Genomic DNA, 18305 nt, shown 5'->3' with positions numbered 1-18305 from the left:
GTGCTGAAGTCGAATCAGAATGTGTTTGGCAGTGCTGAGTGCCATATGTTGTGTTAGTGTTGTGTTATCCTGTGTCACAAGTGTCGAAGTATCTGTGCTGTGATGTGATGTATAGTGTTGTATAATTGTTGTAAAGACAGAACCTTGTACGTTTGTATTGTTTGGAATGTGTGACGAAGCGTTGTACTCATGTACCTGCGGTTATATTTCATGTGTGTGAGACTGAATGCAATGTCCAATCGTATTGAGCGATCTATTGCGAATGTGAAGTGTCATGAGCGACGGTTTGTGTTACAGTCCTTCAGAGTGTGTGGTGACTGTTCGCGCTCGTCTGTGTGGGTTTGAATATTATGAGATAATATTCTTAAAGTGGGGGGCAGTGTCACAGAACGAGCGCTAAATATGGGCGCGCCGCCAAATTCTTGCGATAACGCGTGAAAGAGACGCCGCGAGGTCAAAAGAAATAAAAGAAATCAAACATCCAAGGCTCCCCGGGGCGCGCGCTCTCCTCTCGGAAGCGTGGCTTCGCCGACGAACCTCCTCACCCCACAACGGCGGCCGAGCAAGCGCTGGAAAGTTCCAGAAGGAAATAGGCGTGGTCATACCGAGTTGAGTCATCCTCCGCAGAGGGCATTCCAACCGTCTCGCTCTCCCCCCAGCCTTCGCTGCGTATCGCGCCGATGAAATGACGAGAACCTTCTGGAAAGTCGCGCGGAAGGTATTTAACCGAGCAACCGAGACGAGAGATCAGGAGAAGACGGAAGTTAGCGCCAAAGCGCGTAGGGATTCCGCCGTGTAGTCGGCGAAGGTTTTGTCCGTAGAGACAAAGCAGGAGAAGAAGATGATTTCCACCTGAGGGGTGAAGGCTCGAGCTACAGGCAAGAGCGTGTGTTTACCGCTATCGAGCGAAGACGCGTGGCAACAGCTGCGTGTGTGAAGCCGACGTGTTCGGGCGAAGAAGTTTGAAGCTTGGAGAGTGGCCAATTGAAGACGCGAGGTTTCCTGGAAGAGAAACTTCGAGGGCGCGGAACGACAACAACGCTGGACTTTAAGTGAGTGATTCTCGGAAGAGTATCATCCAGACTTTTGTTCCAAGAACTTTGGACTGGATAGGTTTTCTATCTCTTTAGTCTTTAAGTGTCTTGGTTGTTCAATGCATGCGACTGCATTGTAGTGCGTATCGTTGTCTGTGTCCGTTGTTTTGAGTTTGGCTGATTGTACTGTGTAGTACGTTGTTTGTTTGGTGACATATTGTATGCAACTATTGTGGAGTGTGCATACTTGTGTATTGTTTTCGGTCTGCCATTATTGAGAATATAATTTTGTTTGTTTATCAACTCTCGGCTCTGACTTGGTCTTTGGGCCACAGCCGGCGTCCGCTGGCGCGCCAAAAAGGACCACTTCTAAATTGTCCACGCTTTCGTGGTGCGGTTCGGGGGGCCCATACTTCGGCCCTTGGAATTAGCCCGGCGATCGCCTCCCGAATTAACGGGACTAGTGACAGAGGCACAGAATTACTGGTAAATAAAGTTGTTAAAGCCACTTAGTATTTCAGATAAAGAAAATTAAACTGCCTGCATAGTAACTTGGGCAATTGTATAGCGTCAGGAAATGATTTCTTTTCGGTGGCGAGTAGTGTAGGCAAATTCATGAGACGGTGATGATGCCTATACAATATCTACAATTTTTAAAAGCGCAGTTCTTTGAGCGTTTTCATGCAATGGGTACCGCAAACAGAAATTATCGCGATGAAGAATCACCATCACCATGAAGCAGTGTGCACTCGATTTCGTCCTCCTCTTCAACTTCTGCTCTGCTCCCGCAACTCGCGCTTCAATTTGTTCGGAGCGGAATGAAAAAAAAAACTAACGGGCAAGTCTGTTACGTTACAAAAAACCACATAACATCACATAACACCTTGCCACGGGACTTAAGTCACGTAACATCATGTAGTAACTAGTCACCGAATAAAAATCGCGTAACGTCACGTAACAATTGACAGTTACTGAAATCACAGACTAAAAAGCACGTAACTGGTCACGTGATTAGAATGATAGAAGATAACTTAACTAATCGCGCGACTAAAAAAAGTTAACATGCAACAACTAGTCACGGCCCTAGAAATCATGTAAGCATTGGCCATATAACTGAAATCACATAACATCGCGTTATAGCTTGTCACGTCACATGTTCCCGCCATAAACCACGTAACAGCTGTAGTCACGTGACATGTTCCTGCCATAAACCACGCAATAGCTACGCGCATTATTTGTTCCCGCCCTAAGCCACGTAACATCTAGTCAGGTTACATGTTCCAGCCCTAAACCACGTAACAGGTAGTCACGTTATATGTTCCTGCCATAAATTACGTAACGGCTAGTCACGTTACATATTCCCGTCATAAACAAGTAACAGCTGCTCAGGCGACTAAAATAAGAACAACATGTAACATCTAGTCACGTCTAACACATAGTGACAGCCAAGTCCAGCCAAACTTGGCCATACTTAGTACTACTAACAAAAACTTAGCATCTCTAGCAAAAGCTTAGAATTAGTATCAACATTTAGCTAGCTATAGCACTAGCTCAGTTCGTAGTTCCCGTTTTGCGGCATTTGTTCAAACAGCCCACTTTTTTAGAAATAAAATAATACGTTAATTCAATTGAATTGTATTTAACTACAAAAGTTTTGTTATTTGCTGTTTCTTCCCCTAGTCCATTAGCACAAGGATGTATGCGCCAGTGTTGAATAAGCAATAAGCTGCATTTTTTAGCAAAAGTGTCTAATTGAATCAGGACAGTTTTGACTGGAAATTCATAAACAGTAATTATCAAGTAGTATTCATTATTTATAGTTTTCTCAATTGCCAAACAGTATATGTATCCACGTTGTCACATAAATTTACTCGCTTACTGGCCAATCACCCTAGGTAGGTATGAATGATTGATTGATTGTCTCTTTTATTCTGGTGCAACTTACCAAGAGGGACCGGCCATAAAATGAGCGCAACCTTGTTATATAAAATGATTTGCTCATATTTAAAAAAAGTTAAGTAATAGATAATTTTCACATCATTTGTTAGATTATGTTAGATTTGTGATGGGGTCATCATCATCTTCGCCATCACCATTATCAACGCCACTAGCTAGGAATATTATGATGATCTACGTGACCGAAGATAAACTTCCATGAGACAGATTGTGCGGGGGGCAAGACTTATCGCGGATCGCCTTCAGTAACAAGAGCTAACTTCTGTAATGACACCCTTCTACGGAGAACAGTGGTGAACGCAGTGATTGTGGAACGGAAGCATCCAATTTTTCAATGGGGCGGCGTTCTGTCGCCAGCGAAGAAGCCGAAGAAGGCGTGACTGGCACGACGGACTCGTTCGTACGGGTCGGGTCGTCCTCGTGTCACTGCGAAAGGTACGGCTTGAGGGGGCAGAAGACGTTGACCTCTACTAGAAACGAAAAGAGAGAGAGAGAGATTGAGGGGTGTGCGTGAACATGGTCGTCGCCTGCGATCATCTCCAGGCTGTCGCCTCCACGGGTCTAGACTGTGAACGCAGGAGAAATCGCAGCTCGTCCGTCGCACATACACGCACCCTCGCTCGAACGCCGGCAATACGTATCCACAAGCGGCGTGCTCCCTTCTGTCTCAGGCTACGAGTCCATTAGACAAGGGACGAAGCAAACACTAGCGGACAGAAACGCTCGCGAGGATGGGCGTCGAAGCCGCCGTCTCTGGGTAAGGGGGACTCCTTGCGAGGATGTCCTGCGGCGCAACGTGCGGAAAGGAGGGCGATGTTCCGCTAGAGGGGATGAAGCGAGAGGCTCTGGCGTGTTTGCCTGCGCCGAGAGAGGAAAGACGATGCTGGGATCCTGAAATGATGGCGGCGCGCCACCGCCTTTCCCGCGAATGCTTCCAGTCAGCGGGACGCCCTTCGCGATCGACACTGCCCCTCCATCCCGCTCGCTTGTTGACAGTGTCTTCCTCATCTGTGCCCTGTAGCAAGGACAGCGATCGTTCCTTGTGTTTCACCCCCGCTTTGTTTCGCAGCCCAAAGTGAGACCCCGTGAGCCTTTGCTTAGCGGGGTCTCACCTTGCCTCGCTCTATTTGGCCCCGCCGCTCATTTCCTCTGGCTGCTCGTCACTGATGTCAAGGATGTGGGTGCAGGCTCGGGGAAGGTTTACGGCGACATGGTCGCCAGTTGCGAGATCTCCCGTGGCACGAGCGATGCTTCCACGACAAGCTGTGTGGTAGTAGTACAAGCCAGCTAGTCATCTCGCGGAACCTTGGTACTCGGCAGTTTATGCTCTTAGCTCCTTGCACGATGTTTCCGGTTTTATTACGCAATCGCGTATGCCCAAAAGATCAATGACGGTGCACGTGTTTACTTACTTCTGGTTGTTAAGAAGTCACGCGGTAAATCCTACACGACAGAAACTTCAGCGATAGTCTTTCTAGCTTACGTTTCCACGTCGTGCAAGTAATAAATAACAAAATAGTATTTTATGATTGCAGTACCTTACATCTTGTTGCTCTGTGTTTGAAGTTGAAAATTGATGCTGCTGCCGCTGATAATTTTACTGGTGTTTTAGTGGTTTTTACATTTGAGCGTCGATTCATCTAGTGCACCCGATCACCCAACCCAAATCTTTTTCTTAATATTTGGTTTCTATGATATTTAAGTATCTAAGTTTCTAACGACTCCTGATGCAATAAAACCAACGCGGCATACAAATGTAGCAATATTGGGTGTAAGTGTTCTTTCGCGTTATCTTCAGAAGATTTGTAACAATAGCGACTCTGAAAGATTTTTCAAGCTTATCGTTTTACGTAATAATCGACTATTTTTTCAGTTTTTACGTGCGAAAAACATGATATTATTATTATGGATCATATAGTAGTAGTGTTCTGCATGCCTGATATACGCCTTCTGAAATTTATTACGTCTCTCTCTCTCTGTCATGCAGCAGTGAAAACATAGCACGCCTTACTATCTTCGACTTACATTCTTCTCTCAATTTTCCTTCTCTCTTCTGAAGAGGGTCGTCTGAAATCAACAGCAATGGCTGTCGAAACGCTGTCTGACACTTCTCACCGACAGTTGCAGGATCTTTTACTTTTCGTTTATCCTTGTCACACACACACACAAAAGAACGACGAGGACAGGAATAAGAAACGGCATCCCGGATGAAATAAGGAGGAGCACGTCGAGCAAACAAGAAATAAAGATTAAGGCATAAATCCACTCTTGTCATTCCAAGCACGTCTCTCTTAGCAGCAAGGATCGCGGGGCGCTCGTCGTATTGGGAATTAATGCCTAAATCCATATTGATGGACCCGGGAACCGGCCACACGGTGGAAGCCCAAAACAAGGACACAGTACAGAAGCGAGATCTAAAGAAGACGATACAAAAGAGTACTGGCATCCCTCAAGCGAAAAAAAAAACCCCCCGTTCTGTGCAAAAGCACCGAATCCCTATTGCCACCCCCCATTGCCAGTGCGGCGACATCATTGCGTATCGGTTTGCCTTTTGCTCTGAGATACGGTTGCTTGTTTCTGCTTCCCTCTCTGGTATCAGTGTTTCCAGAAGACACCTCATTTGGCTCTTTCCTGGCGGCGTCGCAAGTGAAGCGCGCCCGAAGGTGTTGACGTGTGGCTGTGTCTGGTGCTCCGGAGAGGTCCATAAAAGCGTATCGTGCCCCGCTTAAGCCTGATGTAGTGGAATATGAGCGCCGTTTTCCGGAGTGGTTGCTGCTCGCGGCAACCGTTAGACGAAACACCGTGAAGCACAGGTGTCATGGCTGCGCTTGTGTCGAAGAGCACGCACATTCAGCAGCGTCAGTGTCCCTAGCTCGATGTTTGAACTGACGAGAGAAAAAAAAATGTAGTCTAGACGTCAACGTAACGTTAAAATCAGCCTGGACGCACGGTGTTTTCTCGAAAGGAAGATTGCGTCGGGGAACGTAGCAAGAGAGAGGAGAGTTTCGAAGTGGAGATCGGTTAAGCAGGGAAGCGTTTTGCACAACTTACAAGCTTGTAATACACGGACCACTCGAACACGCAAATGAGATGTCCAACCACATGATTGACATCATGATTCTGTGATTAGCAGTGCTCTAGGTAATTAAGTAGTGTTCAGTTAACTGAAGTAGGCCTTAAAATAAATAAGTAAATAATAAATAAAAAAATAAATCTTGACCCATGCCTCATGAGTCCTCGTTGTTATTACGGCTTCTACAATGTCGTAACAAGTCACCTAACAGTCTTTTTAAACCGTTAACAAGCAAGTTTGCAAAGCTAGACAACCATTGCGTCTCAACGATCTCCAGTGGCTCGCGTTCGACTATAAAGGAACCCTGCAAGCCGGATGCCTGAGCGTATGCGTAGTTTGCATATATATATATATATATATATATATATATATATATATATATATATATATATATATATATATATATATATATATATATATATAATTAATAATAATGAGATCTCACAGAACAATATTGCCAAGGGAAGTATAGGGGAAGATATTAGACCAAATTGCAATGTAAATATGAAGAAAAGTGGCTGAAAAGATAACTTGCCGTGGGCAGGATCCGAGTCAGCAGCCAAGTCTTGCCCACGGCAAGTTATCTTTTCACCCACTTTTCTTCATATTTACATTACAATTTGGTCTAACATCTTCCCCAATACTTTTCTTGGCATTATTGTCTGTTAGATCTCATTATTATTGTGTAAAACACGGAAAAACGAGCCCTTAGGCATACACTTCTTTCCTTATATATATATATATATATATATATATATATATATATATGTGTGTGTGTGTGTGTGTGTGTGTGTGTGTGTGTGTGTGTGTGTGTGTGTGTGTGTGTGTGTGTGTGTGTGTGTGTGACGTAAGAAGGTAGAGATGGTTAGGAGAAGTAGATGAGGAAGAAGTCAGAATAGAATAAACATGGCGTATGAGCCACGCCACGTCTGCAGTCATCATAGCGTCACACGAGCCGACAGGATGGAGACCTGCCTGCCCCTTCATCAGTCGCTCATCATCGACGCAGTTCCCCACAAGACGCCCTGACCATACATCCACTACCGATTCATCTTCAACCTGGACACAACGACCAGCACCATGACAGATTCATCGGCCGACCTTGACATCCCCAAGTACACCGGAGCAGCGGACGATGGACCCGTGCAGGACTGGTTCTACCTATACGAGCTCCACGCTACCGCTGCATCATGGTCGGAACGGGAGAAGATCATCAACTTTACCGACTACATCTCCGGTGAGGCTTTCAAATTCTACCTCACTCACATATTTCAAAATGACGAGTCACGGAAAAAAGATTAACGAAGAAATGACCATCCGATTTCAAGAATACAATGACTATTATGACGAAGACTCACTTATAACCAACCATCCACAGGCAATCGCACTCGGTTGTCAATTTCACAAGCAGTCTTCAAGCTTACGAACGCCCAGCATGAATTGACCACTGCCACAACTCAAAGTGAAACATGAGTACACTGACAGGCGACCAAGCGTATTTCGGGAAAACCACAACCATCGCGCGGGCCTCCGTTTTACACGCAAGACGGCACTTCCAAAATCATCGCTTCAGCATATGACACGAGACGTTGCTCAACCACTTGATGCTCCCTTTTCTTCGTCTCGCATACATGGCCCGCCACCCGGTTTTACATCACGTGGCTCCTCAGGTGCTCGTAACGCTAACCGTCTGCCTCGTAAGGACACCGTGTTCACAATAGGTGAACCATCGACGCATCAGGAAAATACCCAACCACGCCATGACGACTCGAAAAGGTGTTTTTCATCACGAGACTTTATTTCTATGGCGCAACCAGGCTCTGGCCCTTCTGTGCAGATACATGCACCAGAAGAGCATGCACCGTTCGTTGCACAGAACGGCAGCCATTCCCAACTGGAATTTGACCAAACCACGCCTGATGCCGCATCGCCATTGAGAGCACAGCCATCTGAAAGCCCAAACACAGGAGGCTCGGAAGCGACTCCGACAGGTGGCCAGGTGCCAGAAGCCTACGTAATCAATGCTGTCGAAGGCGCCTCTGATGTTCCTCCAGTCAAACCTGTCTTACCAACTTCGTTGCCTGAAAAGCTTTGCAACAGCTACCAACTGAACACTACGTCAAATCGCCAAGAAAAGCATTGTCTTATTGCAAAAAGGCTGCCACCTCATCAACACTTATCGCAACATCAGCAAGGTCAGAACAATGAAATCGCCCAGGTTAAGCGTCTTGTTATTCGACGCGGACAACTAGAGACGTCGGAAGAACACACACGGCGTCTAGAAAGACGTTTACAAACGACTCAACCGAAACGACAACATATTCAAGATGCCTCACTCGAGACAAAGAAAGCATCGAATCTCAGACATTTTCCCAAGGGACGTCGAGTAAGTTTTCTCAAGCAGAGATCAATACTCAGGCAACATGAGATACGACGACGGAAATGGCGCAAATCAACACCCTGTATTCCGGAAGGACGTGGAAATCACCGCAACAACCTTGGTCAACAAACACGCAGACGGGTGGCGCTGCATGTGTACCGATCAAGGCAAAGAGCACGACGCCTACGCAAATCAAGCTGCTGGTGCTCCAAAGTTTTCACACTACGTTCATTCCTTGCCAAAGTACAAACACTTTCATCATCTGCAGTTTCCATGTTAAAGGTGTACTTGTGTTCTACAGTACGCAACAGTCAGCCTCGCCCACCAAAACTCCAGGACTTACCGGACTGCTGCACTCTCCTGTGAAGCTAGTGTGTTTACGGAAATTTCCTGGGACATAGAACGATCTTCCCTTTTTTCACATTGTTCACTTTTAAGCCGTGCATGTTCGGTTTTTAATTTTTGTTCGTCTGACGCGACTTCTTTCGGGGGGAGGGGGAATCTTGTGACGTAAGAAGGCAGAGATAGTTAGGAGAAGTAGATGAGGAAGAAGTCAGAATAGAATAAACGTGGCGTATGAGCCACGCCACGTCTCCCAGTCATCATAGCGTCAGCGTCACACACACACACGCACACACACACACACACACACACATATATATATATATATATATATATATATATATATATATATATATATATATACTTGAGACACCCTGAATGTTCTCAGAAAGTCGCTTGCTTTGCTTTTATTTTCAGCAGTCGTTTCATTTAATTGTGCGGGTTGAAAAGTTACAGGAGCGCAATCGCAACGCTTCAGTACTCAACTCATGGTGGTACAGCGCAGCTTTCCCTTCGACATAGTCTTTATGCGGTGAAGCACGATTTAAAGTCAGAAAGAAAAAGTCTCAAGGGATTCGCTTTGTGTGCAGAATGAACGCCCTTCACAGTAATTCAGGTAGAAAATAGTGTGTGTGTGTGTGTGAGAGAGAGAGAGCCCCTCCACGGTGGTATAGGGGCTAAGGTACTCGGCTGCTGACCCGCTGGTCGCGGGATCAAATCCCGGCTGTGGCGGCTGCATTTCCGATGGAGGCGGAAATGTTGTAGGCCCGTGTACTCAGATTTGGGTGCACGTTAGAGAACCCCAGGTGGTCAAAATTTCCGGAGCCCTCCCCTACGGCGTCTCTAATAACGAAATGGTGGTTTTGGGACGTTAAACCCCACAAATCAATCAATCAATCAATCAATCAGAGAGAGAGAGAGAGAGAGAGAGAGAGAGAGAAATATTTCAATAGAGAGCCAGATAAGTTCGTCTGGCTTTTCAGTTGACGTGCTACTCCAGGTAACGGGTGATTACTATGATATATAATGTCATAAACACGTACAGCACATACAGTCACTCACACGCACTACCCTATATACGACGCCTCGTTCGGGCTTGTGGGCCACAATAATGCCAGTAGCGCTTTTGTGGCGTGTAACGCACTTCAGTTGTTCTTACAAGGGCCTAGAATATCTGTAAATTTCAGGTTTGTGTCTCGTAGAGCACGTCAAGAACGCATTTGAATTCAAAGAGGCACAAAATGGTTTATTGAAGCTGTTTTTTTTTTTCAAGTTGTTTGCTAGATGTACATTTGGCGTAGTTTTTTGGTGTGCACACGATGATCTGAGGCATTGTAATCACACATGATTGTCTTATGTCCGAATGGCGTTTTTTTTTTCGAAAAGATCGCGCAGAATATTTGACTACTTGAGCAGAAGTATTTAGAAAATAAACCAGTTGTTAGGTTGCGCTTGTTTGTTCATCTCTTTTCTTCGTCCTTCTTAGTCTCGCACAGAGTGGCTAAACGATCAAAACACTAATGATAACAATTGTACGCGGTAATGTAGAGTTACTTTTATGGGATTGACGCGAGCACTTTTATTAGAACTTTCAAATTGATTGGCACTTGCTGACCTCTGGGCGAGAAAGCAGGAAGTGCGTCATTATCTAGTAAAAGCACAGCTAACCTTTTAATGTGTCTTAGTTTTGTTGTAATAGGCTCTTTGATAGCGGTTCTAGAAATTTAAGCAGCTAGCTCGTAGTTGCATCGCACGTCGCTACAGAGTCAACAACCTCGTCACTGCTTGCAGTAGCGCGCGGCTCAGCCAAGCCCCGGACGCTAACTACGTTGTCAAGCCCGTCATTCCGGAGGCTTAGCTGGGACATTTAGCTTTAACGCCGCGTACTTTTTTAGCCACTTTTGTCTAGCTCGGTACACGCCCCTTCATGTAACGGAGGACCTTCTGGCGCACATGATGTCCTGGTTAAAGCCACGTCGCGTGCCTGCGCTAGATACATAAAGATTAAAAAACTACAGGAAAGACCCCCTTAGGCAAGACAGGTTTATTTTCGCTAGCCTCCGGTGAATAGACTGGTGAGCGCAGGCCGCGTCATACACCACGTAAAGAAAAAAAAGAGGAGGATGGGAAAAGAGGTGAGTGGGGAGGAGGGGGGTGTTTTTATTGTTTTACAGAGGGAATTCCTTGTTTCTTTCTCGAGTTTCGCCGCTGCCCCCGTCTGTGCCGCTTTTCAAGCTTGATCGCTTGCCGCCGTGCCGGTCTCTCCCCCCTTTCGGCCCGTTCTCTTTCCCTTTTAATGAGCGCTCTGTCGCACGCTAATTAAAGCCCCTGAATAACGGCCGACCCCGGACACAGGCGTGGAGCGAACCTGCTTCAGCGCCCGAGAGCACTCTCTTCCTCACTGCCCTCTACTTTCATTTCGCTAACTTCGACGTCGGCGCCCGCTTCGATCACACGGCTGGTGTAGATCGAGCCCACGGCATTAGAAGTGCGAGGCTGTATGGCATTGGGAAAACGCCAGAGGGATTTTGTTCCCCTTATCTTAGGAGCTGGCGTCGGCGAAACGTGCGACTGTTGTCCCTTTTAGAGTGAGAGGTTGTAATACGGTTTCAATTACGTTTTGCATGTCGCCTGAGTTACTATGGCGCTGAATTGCCTACGATGCGCTTTCTTCGTCGAAAAGATTGCAATAGGCTTTAGGGCACCTGTGTAATTCCTCAAATAATGGTAAATTTTTGCGCCACTGCAGGACTAGCGCGTGGCCATATACCTGTCCCTATTTGTTGAATGTAGATTTTACAAGTCATTTACAAAGTGGATATAAAGAAAGTGGCTTGATATCGCACTTGTCTATAGAATATGACACTAATATTTTTGCCCATGCAACGCACCAGAACGAGCTGTTGAGAATCCCATATAAGGTAAACCTAGTGATGAGTTTTCTTTCTTTTTACATCGATTGACTGACTTAATATCTATCGTGACACGTCACAATAATAGTGCTGCTGAGATTTCAACAAATCTCCAATTTTGTGACTTGCGTTGAAGCAGTGTGAAGGGCGGGAATAATGGAATAACCGAGGGCAGACTGCGTAACTGCGACACGTAGTTAAAGAATAATGCCAGTGATAAAGAATAAAACAGAACAAAGCAAAGGCCCCTCACGCTTCAGATGTCTCACCTTGTAGCTACTTTCACATTGTTTCGGCGCTGTGGCGTGACCTGAGAAGCGTGGAATAAGAAAAAAAGCATGTAAAGAAAACGAGAGGTGTGGAGGTGGGGTAGAAAAACCATCAAGCCACCGTTCCATCTTTTTCTCGATTGCCCTTCGTGACTTTTTTTCTTCTTTTACCTGACGGGAGTCAACAGGTGTGCGGGCCAGGTGCGACCGAGCATCGGCACTGGGTTAAAAAAATGAAAGAGAAAAAGATACAACGAAACAGAATAAGAAAGAACCGGAAGGGTGTTTCGGAAAACGGGAGAAACGTGAGGCGAGGAAGAACGGAAACCGATGGACCCTGTGGACTGAAGACTCTCGAAAAACACTTTGGAGGATCTCCAGCACCGAGGTGCCCTTAGCATAGCAATTTTACGCGACACGACTCCCGCGGTTTCCTTCTCGGGATTTTTTTTTTATTCGCGCCCCTTTAGAGCTTGCGTTGTGGCTTTACGAAGAATTCGTTCGCACTGTACGGATGAAAATATTCGGGAAATAATAACCATTGCCGCGTGGTGAACGATTAAAAATGGGCCGCTTCGGAGTCCTCCATTCAGTGACTGATACAGTGGCGCGGTCTTGATAAGCAGTGAAATATGTATCGGCAGCTTGAACGTCAATTGGATCCTTAAACAAACAAACAAACAAACAAACAAACAAACAAACAAACAAACAAATAAATAAATAAATAAATAAATAAATAAATACTAAAGCAGAAGAAGTTGTGGCTTTCTTTCGACAGTCCTCCAGATTTACAGCGCCTTCTTTTAGGGGCGAAGCTCCTTATGACGTGGGTCTGTCGTTCTTCCGTATGTATGTATGTATGTATGTATGTATGTATGTATGTATGTATGTATGTATGTATGTATGTATGTATGTATGTATGTATGTATGTATACATGTGTGTATGTATGTATGTATGTATGTATGTATGTATGTACGGACGGACGTACGTACGTACGTAGTCGCCGGTGGCACATACCGCTCTAGAGCGGGTATGTGCCACAGAGGTTGCGAGATGGGAGATGGCGGTACTTAGAGTGTTCACTAGATACACGCCCGGATGGACGCATGGACGAATGGATGGACGCGCGGACGTACGAACGGATGGATGCACGAATGGACGGACAGACGAATGAACCGAATCACGGGCGCACGCTCGGACAGACGGACGAACGCGCGGACGGGCTGACGGACGCTTCGCCCTACTCATCATCATCCACTCCTTGGATACGCTGTGATTTTTCTAATGGAGTGACTGCTAGGAAATAAAATACACGATTAGTCTGCTTTGAGGGTTATGCAGGAGGAGGAAGGGAAAGAATGAAAGGCAGGGGGGCCAACCAGACCCGGGTCCGTTTTGCACTCTGCACTAGAGATAAGGGGGGAAGGGATTAAAGGAAAGACAGACAGAAGAAGGACCGAGATGTCATCACTAAACCGTGGCGCCTGTCCATTGGATGTCTACGAGCAGTCGCTTCACCTGGTCGATTCAAAGAAAAAAAAATGGCAGCATATCCACGGAGTGAATGATGGGGAGTGGGGCGAAGCATTCGTCCGTCCATTCGTTCTTGCTTCCGTCCGTTCCTGCGTGCGTCTGTGTAACCGTCCATGCGTCCATCCACCCGTCCGTGGATGCGTCTGTTCGTGCGTCCGTCCCTGCGTTCGTCCATGCATCCGCGCCTGCGTCCGTTTATGCGTCCATCCATGCGTGTGTCCGTTCGTCCATCTATTCAGCACTCCAAGTACCACCATCTCGCATCTTTTCATCATATATTCTCCATATAGAAGCACCCCCATCCAGCGGACATTTCAAGGACTAAACGGGAGGTGGCACATGCACACTTTCTTACGGCTTGCGCTTCGGGTTTACTTCCCACCTTTAACCACCTCGAATTCATGGTATATACTAGTTCACTGTATTTATGGCTATGCGGCCCAACGCTCGCTAAACCTTTCTAAAACCAAGGAGGTTACACCCAGCGAGTATAACGTAGCAGCCCTTTCTTGTCAGATCGTGCTCAATGTACATGCCAATAGCTGCTAATGGGGATCGCAGCGTGCGCGTTACCTAAAGGCCGAATGCTCCTGTCTCTCATTCCCCCTTAGCAGCCATTAACATGTGCATTGAGCACTATCTTTTATTGTTCATCAACGCACAGAAGAAATCTCTCACCGGAACCACCTTGGAGGTCTAAATCGTAAGGACCGCTATTTCTGGTATTTGCCACTGGTGGTTACGTACTACGAGAGACGCACAAGCCACGCCATAAGGAGCTTCGCCCCTAAAACGTAGCAACGTTCACGTCGCTTTTCTGGTCTGTGACGCGTGGAGTTATGTGAGTAATATATCAGCGAATAGCTGTGTTGTATGCGGAAGCGTTTAGCTGTCTTAGAGTGGCATCAACATCATTTCTTGTTTCTAGCATTCGCCTGTTCGATTCAGAGAAAAAAAAATGGCAGCATATCCACGGGGTGTAAGATGGATAGTGGGGCGAAGCATCTGCCCGTCCATTCGTTCTTGCTTCCGCCCATCCATGAGTGCGTCTGTTCGTGCGTCCGCACGTTCATCTGTGCGTCCGTCCCTGATTTTGTCCATGCATTCACTCCTGCGTCCGTCCATGCGTACATCCGTCCGTGCAGCCCTCCGTGCGTCCGTTTAGCACCTGTCTGTGTGTCCGTTCGTCCACCTATTCAACACTCCAAGTACCACCATCTCGCAACTTTTCATCATATATTTCTCATATAGAAGCACCGCCATCCAGCGGACATTCCAAGGACTGAACGAGAGGAGGCACACGCACACTTTCTTACGGCTTGCGCTTCGTGTCTGCTTCACACCTTTAACCACCTCGAGTTCATGGTATATACTAGTTCACTGTATTCATGGTACTGCGGCCCAACGCTAGCTAAACCTTTCTAAAACCTAGGAGGTTACGCCCAGCGAGTGTAACGTAGCAACCATTTTTTGTCTTCTGTGCGTTGTTGAACAATAAAAAATTCGCAGCAAGCGCCTTAACTAAAAGCCGAATTCTCCTGTCTCTCATTCCCCCTTAGCAGCCATTGGCATGTACATTGAACACTATCTTTTATTGTTCAACAACGCACAGCAGAAATCTCTCACCGGCACCACCTTGGAGGTCAATATGTTATACTTGTTACACACTACTACAACTACTACAACGGCTACGAGGGACGAACGGGTGCCGCTATAGAAAGCTTCGCCCCTAAAAAAAATGTAGCAACGTTCACGTCGCTCTGCTGGCCTGTAACGCGTGGAGTTATGTGAGTGGTAGATCAGCAAATAGCTGTGTTGCATGTGGAAGCGTTTAACTTTCTTAGGGCGGTATCAACGTCAGTTCTTGTTTTAGCATTCACCAATGTCTTCAGAAGTGTCATGGAAGGCGGACGCCACGATCAGATCAACGTGGGTTTAGCCTTTACGTTTTAATAAAATTGAGAATTTCGCTATTGTGTACCATTCTGCCTTAGAGCTTTACTGCCTGTCTGGCGGAGGGAATTTGTTTCGTCATCATGAAGTTCAAAGAAGCCTTCGTACAAAGTATTTTTTAACAGCATATCTGTTTAGGCCGGCTTTAAGAATTTTGGTGTGTGTGAAAAAACTACCATCATCATGAACGGGTATGTGCTACAGAATTTCAGAACGACTCACCTCTGGTCCATTAAGAAGGAAGAAAGGAACAGATGGATGACAAACACCAATTAACATTTCTGGACAGACGTAACCAGTGATTGAAAAAAATAACGTTTAATGAACCATCGGGACAGGCGTCGTCGCCACAGTTTCAAATTCACTCAATCATTTATACGGAGGGCTCCAACTGCACGTACATCGAAACAACACTAGTTAACGGGAAAGGCCACGGCGGCTACGAGAAGACTCTGAAGTGATGGAAGCCCTACGCGAACGACGACGGGCCCGTATATACAGGGTGTTTCAGGAAATGTGTCCATTAATACTTAACAAAACTACAGAAGGGAGGTACCTACATGCTGTCGGTGACGTTCCGTTTACTGTGGAAGAAAGCACTAAGTATGGCAGTAATTACAAAAATTAACACAATTATCTTTTGAATCAAGACAAATATTTGGTCAAGTCAAACAAGCAAATTCAAGTCCTTTCTGTGAATAGTGAACAGCCACTTGGAAATTTTTGAAAAGCGACCACTGTTAGTCACTGCGTGGTGATGAAAATCTGGCTAATTTAGCTGGCGAAACCAAAACTGATGCACCAAAGACAGAGTATAAATCTTTCACCCTACCGTGGTGGTCTAGTGGCTAAGGTACTCGGCTGCTGACCCGCAGATCGCGGGATCAAATCCCGGCTGCGGCGGCTGCATTTCCGATGGAGGCGGAAGTGTAGGACCGTGTGCTCAGATTTGGGTGCACGTTAAAGAACCCCAGGTGGTAGAAATTTCCGGAGCCCTACACTACTGCGTCTCTCATAATCATATCGTGGTTTTGGGACGTTAAAACCCACAAATCATGAGTATCTATCTTTCACTTCGAAAATGGCTTCAGTGACGACCCTGTTTTTCCCTCGAATCGGGAGAGGAGGATAAGCGAGTGCCGACAAGCAGCTATTCGACAGGAAAGCGCTGCCACGAAACGATCTAGATGACGATTTATAACGGTGAGGGAAACAGTGTTGTCACTGAGGGTGTTTCCGAAGTGATTGGTGGTTGTGGTTTTCGGTGCGTCGCTTTCGCCGGACAAATTAGCCAGATCGCATCACTCCGTTGTGATTACCAAGCGCTGCCTTTCAAAATGCTTAAAGTGGCTACGGACTATTCTCCGTAACAACTTGAATTTGCCCATTTGACTAGACCGCTTATTTACACTGGTTCAAAAGTTAACTTTGCTAACTTTATAATCACTGTCCATAATTACTGTGTGCACGCACGTGAATATTCCTTCTGCCACAGTAGATAGAACTTGAGCTTCTTGGCCAATTTCATACGCTATTCTGACAAGACTTCTTCGGCAAACTTCATCATAATTGACGTAAGGTCGACAAACCTATAGCTTTAGGTATGCGCTGTATGTACGTTTGCACAGAAAAAATACTACTCGAAAAAGAAACTAGCTTGCATGATTTCCGTACGTAGGTGATTGACAAGCATGCCGTGGTTCTGCGGGTAGAGCTCGTACTTACTCTTTATTGTAGATTGTATTTGGCTATTGTACCTGAGTTCAACATTATTGTCGAATAAGAGTGAGCAATCTCCTATTTCAATCCATGGTATTACCGGCAGGAAGAATAAAAAAATGATTTATTAAATGAACCACCGCAACAGACACATTCTATACAAAGCTGTTGTCCGGAGGGCATTGCCTACATAACTAAAAGAGCCGTTCGCACATTCAAGCGCGAGGGGCAGTGTCTCTCACGCTGAAGTGCCTCAGTGTGGAGACAAAAGGGCGGGATGAAAATACAGGAAGTAAGGAAGCACGGGAAAACGAGCTGGGAAGAGGGGCGAAAAAAGGGCAAGGTTGCGGGGGATGGATGAAAGGCGCGCGTGGTTTGGCGTAGCGGCGGCGCTGCGAACGCAAACCCCGCGCGCGCCGCCAAGTCTTCCGTTTGGGGCACCGCCCCTCTTTCTCGATTCGGGATAAAAAGGGACCCGACGGTCCCGGTTCTAGTAGCGGAGTGCACCGGCTGCCCCCAAGCGGAGCGCGGAGACGTCGCACCCGCGCGCGCCCGCCAGACAGAGCCGTCAACATGTGAGAGCAGCGGCGGGTGTGCCACCTGACGCCCGGTGTCTCCGCGTGTGCTGTGAGTGCGTGTGACGCTGCCGTCTCTTCAAGCAGAGACAGGTCTTCCCGGCGGAGGACGTGTCTATCGCGACTTGTCTGAGACCGGCGAGAAGAAGCCGTGTCGCATTTGTCTGTACTTTTCGTCTCTTACCGTTAGCTCTTTCCCGTGGACAAGCAGTGCTTCGATATCAACTTTTCGTTTCCACCTATTTTTCTCTCGTTTCCTGCCAACTGAAGTGAACCGCAACGATACTGTTCTCAGACGAGAAGGGAGAGAAAATCTACTGCACCGTCTTATCGTCTACCTTCTTTTTTTTTTCAGTCTAACTGGACTGCTTTGGTGACGGACGTTGTCTCTGTGAAGCCGGTGTGAGACTTGAAAGGTGACTGTGCACTCCATACTGACGTTCCTCCGGTGTGGCGTCGAGAGACGAGAAAGACGGAAGGACTCGCTCCGACATGCCAGGAATGAGACTTCAAGCGACGGTCGCGGTCCTGCTTGTGCTGCTGGTTCCTTCCGGTACG

General features: G+C 46.6%; 1 protein-coding gene across 5 annotated transcripts in view; it reads left to right on the top strand.

Moving 5' to 3' along the window:
* LOC142814695 (lachesin-like) overlaps positions 1 to 18305 on the top strand; it is a 295460-nt gene that overhangs the window by 80436 nt on the left and 196719 nt on the right. For 3 of the 5 annotated variants that reach the window (XM_075893883.1, XM_075893879.1, XM_075893874.1), the window contains exon 1: positions 17666 to 18300. In XM_075893883.1, the coding sequence (XP_075749998.1) occupies positions 18240 to 18300 (61 nt within the window). In that variant the 5' untranslated portion in view covers positions 17666 to 18239. Of the gene's footprint in view, positions 1 to 17664; positions 18301 to 18305 lie in introns of those variants that run through there. The other 2 variants (XM_075893875.1, XM_075893887.1) reach the window with 2 other exon arrangements.

Source organism: Rhipicephalus microplus, chromosome 1, assembly GCF_043290135.1.
Source record: "Rhipicephalus microplus isolate Deutch F79 chromosome 1, USDA_Rmic, whole genome shotgun sequence".
NCBI classification, from domain to species: Eukaryota; Metazoa; Arthropoda; class Arachnida; order Ixodida; family Ixodidae; genus Rhipicephalus; species Rhipicephalus microplus.
This window is presented reverse-complemented; position numbering and strand designations above follow the sequence as displayed.